We start from the raw sequence: 9,527 nt of genomic DNA, 5'->3' as shown, positions 1-9,527 counted from the left end.
AGAGAGGCAGGCGTGCGTGCAGCTGGCTATTGATCCCTTTAATAAGCGCTTGCGCTTCCTGAGCTTCCTATCTGCTTTAAGCAGACTGCGCCCTCCACCTCATGGAACATTCCCTGCACAGAGCATGACCTTTCAGGAAGTGGCCAAAAGTCATCAAAGGCAACAAAGGCAGCAACCATGAAACTCAGTACCAAAGGAATGCCCGCAGTCCCGGCCCTGCGATGAGGTGTACTCCAGGCAGCCGGCTCGCTCTTCCAGGGGTGGGCAAGGTGCCCCTCCATTCAGCGGCTCCTGCTGCACTGAACGTCTGCGCACACGCGTGGTGGGCTTGCATTGACCAGCACAGCCACTCCAGGGACTCCATTCTCCCACGAAGCACGGGCGAGCTGGAAGACAGAACGAGAGCGTGCTCACCTGAGTAAACCCAGCCTGCCAGGTTGTTCCTGCCCATGCAAACAGAGTCTATCTAGCTTGTGTAAACTTCATAAACTCAGTCATGACCTGCATCTGGAAACACAGCAAGTCCCAGAGACATAGGCTCCACCCACCCTGATGGGTCACTGGTAATTAGGCACTTCTGAGGAGGTCCAGGAATCCCAGTTGGCCAGGGACACATTCCAGGTAAATTGCTTCAGGATTCTTCCTCAGGCTCCTGGGCTTACAAAACTTGCTCTATTTCTTTTCTTTTCTTTTCTTTCCTTTTCTTTTCTTTTCTTTCTTTCCTTTCTTTTCCTTCCTTCCTTCCTTTCTTTTTCTTAATAGTAACCTTCAGCACTGCCCCTGATCATAGCCTGATTTTCTTTCCAGATTATATTTTCACTCTTATCTATTTATGGAAGCTGGTGTGCTATTTCAATACACACATATAGTGTGTAATGATCAGATTAGTCATTGGTAAATCAGTTTTCTTAAACACGGAGCATTTCCTCTATGGGGCACTGGTAGCCATTCTGGTTAACAGCCACAGTCACCCCACTGTGCTATAGAGCATTGGGAGTTATTTCTCCTGACTGCACCACAAGCCCTTAGCCATCCTTTCTCCATCCCCCTTCTCCCTCCCTTCCCAGAACATTAGTAACAGTAATATACATTCACTGTAAAAAAAAAAAATGGGAAAAATAATTATAGAAGCAAAAGGTACCTTGCCCAGTCATAATCCCAGTCCTTACTGATCAATTCTTTTGGGAAATGTAATGATAACGATGGTGTAACTCAAAGGTAATAATATAAACAAAACAGACACAGAGATCCATGGGACAGAGCAGAGAGCCCTGCTGTAAGTCTGCACAACAGCCACCTGGTATTTTACAAAGAAGGCAGAAGTACACACTGAAGAAAAGACAGCTGCTAAGGCCTTCCCCCTGAAATGGCAATGCTGGTGCCACTGTCCTAAACAGTGGCTCTGGCTGCATAAACAGAAGAGTTGTTATTGGGTAAACAGGCCACCCATAACCTTCCCCCAACTCCATCTGGCAAGGGCACGGAGAACTGGTCAGCTGAGACAGCCTGTGTCAGCTCACATCCCCACCTGGCTGTCATATAAAATCTTCTCGCATTGCTATCGTTCTGCTCTTCAAATGATTCTGGGCAAATTGGAAGAAGAATGAAACCGGATCCTTATCTCTCATCCCGGATAAAAATCAGTTCCAAGAGGATCAAAGATCTCAGTGTTGTCCCTGAAACTGCTACAAGGTAAAGAAGTGGATATGCCCAAAATTATAGGCATACAAGGCCTTTCGGAGTGGGACTTCAGGAAATAAGGCCAAAACTGACAAACTGAGAACTCGCAGATTTTAAGGGCTTTTGCACTGCAAAAGAAACCTGTTAACACAGTGAAGAGGCGGCCTACAAAACAGGAGACGATCTTTGCCAGTTACACAGCTGACGGAATCAGTGCCTAGAAAACAAACCACCAAGATAGCAAATAAAAGCCCTAAGAGATGGTCTATGCACCGTCCGCGTCACTAGGAGCAGCAGAGAGGAAACAGGAGCTTGTTTTATGCGTTACCCAGTCTTCCTCTGCCTTTCTATGTCCTGTCCCCACTGTTTACCTTTGACACACAACTCCCCGCCCCCGCCATTAAATAAATGTTATGGATCTTGGGCTAAATAAATAAATAAAACGGCTTATAAAACTGGAGTTCTCAAAATAAGCACAAATGACTAATAAATACTTCTTAGAGTGTTCGACATTCCCATTAGGGAAATGCAAATTGAAAGTACTTTGAGACTCCATCATACTCCAGTAAGAATGGCTATTATGGAGGAAAAAAATGAGGGCAAATTCGGGCAGGACTGTGGGGGAGGGGCAACCCCTATTCACTCTTGTCGCTAGCCTGTAAACTGGCAGAGCCACCATGGAAATCAGTGTGGCGGTTCCTTCAAAAACTTAAAAAATAGAATGGTCATTTTATTCAGCTTCAGTGCTCATGGACCGTCTCGAACTCCTAAGCTAGGGCACACTTTTTCCCTGGTCTTTTCTGTTTTGTTTTGTTGAAGCAGGGTCTCTCTACATAGCCCTGGCTGTCCTGGAACTTATTTTGCAAACAAAGCTGCCTCCCAACCCCACAGAGATCTGCCTGCCTCTGCCTCCCGAGTGCTGGGATTAAAGGCGTGCGCCACCACACCACTGGCCCCCACCTGAGCCTCTGAAATCCTGGTATTAAAGATGTGTCCCTGAGATGGATGCCAAAACTTTCTTTTCTACAAAGTAAACCCCCTTTCCCTATTGCCCTGACACTCAAGTCCATAGTGCTTTTTACATATAATCCCCCTGACTTTTGAAAACTTCTGATAGTTCATACCTAAAAACTTCTTTGTTTCCCAGGGTGTTCTAGTTGAGAAGTCATGGTTTGGGGAGGACATATTTAATGACATACACCTTATCCCTAGTATGAAAAGTGTACATACAATCCAAAGTTCAAAAAACTTTATACTATTTTAAAGCATACTTCATTTATGATCTAAAAACCCATTGGTACCAAATATGTCAACCGCCTTCCAGCATAAGATGAGCTATGTTGGTCTTCTCCCCACAGCCACGATGGCCATTTGGGAAATCAGAACATGTCACTTCTTGCTCCGTTCATCTCTGATGATCCCTCTCCACTTGAATAATGTATCTATAGGAGGAAGCTCCGTAGATTGTATATTGATGGCCTCATCATTGTGACCAAGACATTGAGCAATCTGTGGACCATTTAAAATTGTCTATTCAAGCCCTTTGCCCATTTTGGAATCGAGTTTCTAGCTTTCTGTTGTCCTGAAGTTGTAGAATGAATAGTAACTCCTTGTCAAATTGACAAAGTTCGCATATATTCCCCATCCCTGTGGTCTGGCTTTTTTTCTTACTTGATGGTGTCTTTTCATGCAAATAGAAAGAATGTTTGTTTGGTTTTTTTTGTGTTTTTTTTTTTTTTTTTTTTGGTTTTTTCGAGACAGGGTTTCTCTGTGGCTTTGGAGCCTGTCCTGGAACTCGCTCTGTAGACCAGGCTGGTCTCGAACTCACAGAGATCCACCTGCCTCTGCCTCCCGAGTGCTGGGATTAAAGGCGTGCGCCACCATCGCCCGGCGAAAGAATGTTTTTGTAATCCAGTGAAGATTATTAGCTCACCTATTTTTGTTGCTGGTGTTGCCTGTACTTTGGGCTCAGCACAGGGGTGTATTTTGACATGCAACTCCAACATCTTGAAGAATTCCCCAATGGTTTCTCTTACAAGTTTATAATTTGTTGGATCTTTTATTAGCTTTAATATTTGTTTGTGGAAATAAGCATTCATCCTTGTTCATTTGCATTTGGATATCCAGTTTTTCTGGCACCACTTTAGAGACCATCCTTTCTCCTTCTCGTTACCATAGCACCCTTGTTGGAACTGGCCATTAGCCAGGTGTGGTGGCACACACCTACCTTCTCAGCACTTGAAGGATGAAGCAGGGAATTGCAAAATCCTGGCCAGTTTTGGTTAGATAGTGAATCTTGTTTCAGAGGTTTCCACCTATAAAGTTGGAAGAGTGTGGTCGACCAGAGCAGCTCATATCGTGTCATCACGGCATCGGGGAAAGCAACTCCTCAGCAGTCATTCTGAAGAGAATCACAGGCTGGTAACTGGTTGGGAAGGACGCCTCTGCTCTTCATTCTTTCTTTACCTTATTTCCTCCCTGGACTTCCTTCCCTGTGCCTACTTGGTCCTTCCATGTGTTGACCTTGAACAGGACTTAATATTTGGATTCTAAAATGAAATTATTTCCAATTTTAAATTTTGGACAATACTATAACATAAATGCTGGCCATGTCTTTAACTTAGAATTTAGTAATGTAGCCTTGAGTTTGACTTAGCTGTATATAACAGAAGACACTGGGGAGTATTTTCTGATAGAATTTAGCCTCTCAGGAATTCGTGAAAACTCTGTCTCATGTCCAGCATTTCTTTGGTTGATTTGGTACCATGACTGTAGTCTTCAAGTGTCACAGAATCCCTATGTCAACTGTTGTTCTTATTGCCCAAGATTTGTCTTTGACAAAAAACAATGTCATTTGCTATTTTTCCAATCTTACTTTTATATCCCTGTAAAGAGCTGAGTACCTGAGTAACAGGGTATACCTGGAGTCCCAGATACTCAAGTCCTGAGCAAGGAGAATAACTGGAGCCCAGGAGTTCATCCATAGCCTGGGAAGATTTTATTGTAATCATCTCAAAATAAATAAATAGATAAACAAAATAAAAGTCTCATAAAGACAAACAGAAGTTCTAGGATCCAAGACAATGTCTCCATGGTTTTATTCTAAGACAAAATGGAAGAGGGGTTGAAATATAATTATAGGAATAAAAACGTGTTCCATAGATTTTGGGCTAGAGGATTAGTCTGGGATGTTTATTTCTCTTCCACTCTGATTCTCTCATGAACTTTTGATTGAGTTGGAACCCCACGAGATCACTGGTCCCAGGAGTTAGGAGTACAGGAACTTCTGACAGATTTATTACATCCATATATTAGAGCTATGTGACATGTGTTTCCTTTTGAACTTTTATAAGCAGCCCTGCCCCTTTCCCACTAAACTTTATCTTTACAGACAACATGCTAAAATATTTTTCTTCAGATTCGATCTTCTCATTCTTCATATCTGCTTTTACCAGCTGCTAATGGGATCTGTCGCTCTTTATCTCATAAGCTGGTGCACAAGGCCCCGGACTCCATGCTGGTCAACAGCTTAACAGCTAGGGTTTGATGACATCATCCCACTCACTCCCTTTTGAGGAAGGAAGCCTAGATTTAACGGGTACAGGAAATTCGATGACGTCTTTCTCTTCTTTGTTTAAACTCAACCTAATATTCAGGTTGGGTTTCTCCATAAGCAACCTATGGGGCGTGGACTTGCATGCAAGGCCTTGATTTGGAAAGTGATTCCACTAAACATCATAAGGGAGCAGAGGAGAATAGACACAGAATACACATCTGTGTTCCTACTGTTGACCTAGCATACCACCGACTCTCACCCCACTGGAGAAGGAGGGGAATGAATCCTCCAGAAAGTTAGGAATGATGGAGTTCTTATTGGTTAATTGGCCCCAGATATCCCTACCTCCAGGTGCAGAATGACCAAGAAGAGAAAAGTAGTTACACTGTAAACAAGCATAAGATACATGTTTACATGTTCTGATAGGGAAAGCCAGTCATAGTCAAGTGCAAGAACCTTAAAAATTGTGTCACTGTTTGTTTTTGTTGTTGTTGTTGTTGTTGTTGTTGTTGTTGTTGCTTTGAGACAGCCTCGCCATTCAGTCCCAAGTGGTCCTGAATTTGCTTTTTAGCTGTTCTTGAACTCTCAGAGATTTGTCCAAAAGGTGTGGGCGGCCACATCTGGTTTCTCTTTTGTTTGTTGTTTGTTTTGTTGTTGTTGTTTGGTTTTAGTTGTGGTAGACTGATACAACCAAAAACAAGTTAAGGGAGAAAATGTTTATTTGACTCGTGGTTTCAGAGACGGCAAGTCCATCATGGCAAGAAGGTTCTGGCGCAGCAGCTGAAAAGCTGAAAGAGCGTATCTTAACTGCACACAGTAAACAAAGAGAAGAAGCCAGAAGTTAGGTAGAGCTATAAACCTTCAACGTCTGTGCCCAGTGACACAGTCTTCCAGCAAGGCTTCACATCCAACGCTTCCTAGCCTCTTCCAGCGTCACCAGGGTGACCAAGGGTCCAAATATACAAGCCTATGGGGAACGTTTCTATCCAGGCTACCCTCATTTCATAGGAGACAAAAGCACGCAGACGCACACACACATGCAGACACATGCGTACATACACATACACACACACACACACACACACACACACACACACACACACACAACCCACCTTGGCACCAAACTTCTGCTACACTGCCTCTTTCGTCCCTGAACACGGTGAGCATGCGCAGACTCTAGGGCTCCTACCCACATTTTCACTTTGTTTTCAGTTTCTTCCTGTACTGAGTAGAGCCGAGCACTGCTCATCCTATAGTCTCAGTCACACGGGTTCATCCTTAGAGTCCTTTCTCTCTGCGCCTCAAAGTTCAGGAGATCTGGCCTCGGCTGGCAGTCTTAATCCTTTCTAACCCATTTACATCTCTCGCCAGGGCCTCCATTGGGGAATATTTGATCATACTGTGAATCCCAAGTTTGCATTTGTGTTAATTAAATAAAATGAACCTTGGGTCAGGAGGCTGAGTTAGCAGCTAGCTGTCAGAAAGTAACTGTAGAACATCGGAGGGCACCTGGAAGACACAGAGATGCACCGGAAGCAGTAGGGAGGCATGCTGAGTGCTGCAGCTTTTTTGTCTTGGCAGAGTGAAGAGGCATGGCTTTTTGGGAGAGCCCAGGAGAGAAGGTTATCTAGTTGCTACTCAACCTCTCTGAGTTAGCAGATTTCCACTCCAGCCTTTGAATCTCCAGTCTTATTTGTAAATAGACCGAGAGGAATTTAGTCAGAGCTACCGTTAGAGGCAGTGCCGTAGCCAGTGTCTGTGAGGACAGAATCCCCACTAGGCTGCAGCCTGAGAGACCAGCACTGCCAGAGCAGCCGGCTGGGAATTGCTGACTGAGATAGCAGCAGATTAAGGTGCAGCCACCATGCTGAAGATAAACAACACAGCTCGTCTCAGAAGTAAAGAACTTCTTCAATTTTATCATCTGTGTCTTGAAATGGTATTTCATTTTCTTTGATCCCAATTTTTCTCACTCAAGGATTTTGGCATATATGGAAAAAAATGTTTCTTGCCTGTGCCCCTCATGGTCCCATTGAGTATCACAGTTCCGGGTTTCTCTTTCTACGGAGAAGACACCTCCTATCTTGGGCTATCATGGTCTTTCTCTAAGTCAGCCACACCTTTGTGGGTTATGCCAAATAAGCATGCTTGGTCTCTAGGTTCCCAAGAGTAGTTTTGTTTTTTTTTTAAATTTGTTGTTTAGTTGGTTGTGTTTTGAGACAAGACCTCAACGTACAGTCAAGATGACTCAAGCTCATCATCTAGCTCAAACTGGCTCAAACTGGCTTAAAACGACAATCCTCCTCCTTTGAGCGCGATGTCTTCAAAAAGGATTTAATTTTTTTCCCAGTCATGGCTTGTGGTATATGTCTGCAATTCTAGCACCTGAGAGTTGGAGGCAGGACAGTCAGAAGCTCATGGGCACCCTCAACTACATGGTGAATTCAGTGCCATCATGCATGGGTACTTGACAACCTATCTCAAAAAAAAAAATCTGTTTTTCTTGACTCTCTCAAGTGAGCGAGCACGTGCCACCACCACGTCACTAAATTAAACTGCTAGCAAGGGAAGAGTCCTTCATTTTATCAGTACTATTGAGGTCTGTCTTCTCTGCTGTAGCGTCTTGATCTTGCCCTCGTACAGCAATCTCTCCCAGGTACATCACGCAGACGCAAGTCCTCTTCTGGCCCCCATCCCTGCAGGCTACTCTTGGTCATTTAAAGCCAGAGTCTAAATGCTTTCTCCCGCACACCGAGTTCAGACATCCTAACACCCCTACAGAATATTCTTTGCGCACGTTACGACAATACCCATGTGTTCATAGCTATTGCTTCTTGACCGTCTATAGAAGGAATACAGAATGGCTCCCTTAGTCAGCACACCATAGGCAGGCACAGCTCGTGTTATGTTACATGCCTGTCACCTTCCTGTTCCTTTCCAGGCATGTACATCCTCTTCTGGGCAGTCTTGGCAAAGCCCTTCCTGAGACTCAGATAAAACCACATTACCCAAGGGACTGTGTGTACCGCAGAAAACTCAGCTTTTATTGTTTTCCTCTCATAACAACTGTCATCTTCCTCCATAGGTTTTAAGAAACAATCTTTTGCGACATCAGATAGACTAGTTTATAAAATGGTAGCAAAACAATGGCATAAGCTACTTCGTAATACAAGCAGGATTTTAGAGATCAGGTAAACCTGGGGGAGGGGTACAACACAAACAGAAAGGCAAGGATGCTTTCTCCTGGGTAACAGTTCCGGGAGAGCTGTGCTCCTGTATGCACTTCTGGGTCCCTCACCCTTTCCGAAATGCTGGGGAACAAACCCAGAGCCTCATACACACTAGGCAAGGGCTCTGCCACCAAGCGACATCTACAGCCCCCTTTGTTTCTATTTCTGTACTTTCCAAATTCCTCTCAACAGATTAGAGCCTAGAGTCCAGGAAGAAAGAAAAGCAGCCTTTCTTTTTTGTTCTGTCTCTGACTCTGTCTCTCTCTGTCTCTGTCTGTCTCTGTGGGGTGTGTGTGTGTGTGTGTGTGTGTGTGTGTGTGTGTGTGTGTGTAAGCACAGGACGGCAGAGACAGAGAGCAGCTCTCACTAGGTATCTCTAGCTGGCCTGGAGCTTCCTATGTAGAACAGACAGGCCTCATACTCACTGAGGTCAGCCTGCCTCCACCTCCCAGTGCTGGGACTGGCTTGAACACCATGCCTGTCAGGAAACATTTTTAAAAGAAAATATGGGTGTGTTCCGATAGCAGTACTTTCTGTAGCCATGGATAACCCAGGGGTGGTAACCACACATGCACTTGAGACATTGTGTTGGATCAAGTATCTATGAAGGAAGCTTTGTGGGACTGAGTGGTAAAGCCTGTTCTTAGCATGGGTGGGTTTGGGGGGTTCAGCCTAAGCACCGTAATTGGGGCTGGTGAATGTAGAGGAATAACAAAGACCAGGACCCAGAGCCCCCCAAGAGCACAGAGTCAGATGCCAGAAGACTCACTCTGTCGGGGTCTTACCCTGCTAAGTACTCGGCTTCCCATACATCCCTACCAGCACAAGAGAATCTTTAGAAACTGTGAGCTCTGGATCCAGACTTCCTGGGTTCAAATCCTGCTCCATCACTTGTGAGTGGCGACCCTTCAGACAGTTACCTAGCCTTTCTATATTATCTTCCTCACTTAAATGAGACAAAAATGGAGCATAACTTTCAGTGGTCGTGATATTGTGTGAGAGAGTAGCTGGAAAGTAGTTGTGCTGGGGGGTCAGAGTGTTGGGGGTGCTGACCCAGGGGT

The 9,527-nt window shown here is 44.6% G+C and overlaps 1 protein-coding gene across 1 annotated transcript in view; it reads right to left on the bottom strand.

Annotated features, from left to right (window-relative positions):
• Positions 1-9,527, bottom strand: part of Sbspon (somatomedin B and thrombospondin type 1 domain containing) — a 32,584-nt gene that overhangs the window by 17,208 nt on the left and 5,849 nt on the right. The window contains exon 2 of the mRNA XM_005361870.2: positions 192-386. Within this exon, the coding sequence (XP_005361927.1) occupies positions 192-386 (195 nt within the window). The remainder of the gene's footprint in view (positions 1-191; positions 387-9,527) is intronic.

Source organism: Microtus ochrogaster, linkage group LG5, assembly GCF_000317375.1.
Source record: "Microtus ochrogaster isolate Prairie Vole_2 linkage group LG5, MicOch1.0, whole genome shotgun sequence".
Lineage (NCBI taxonomy): Eukaryota > Metazoa > Chordata > Mammalia > Rodentia > Cricetidae > Microtus > Microtus ochrogaster.
Note: the sequence above shows the minus strand (reverse complement) of the source record. Positions and strands in the feature narration are given on the sequence as shown.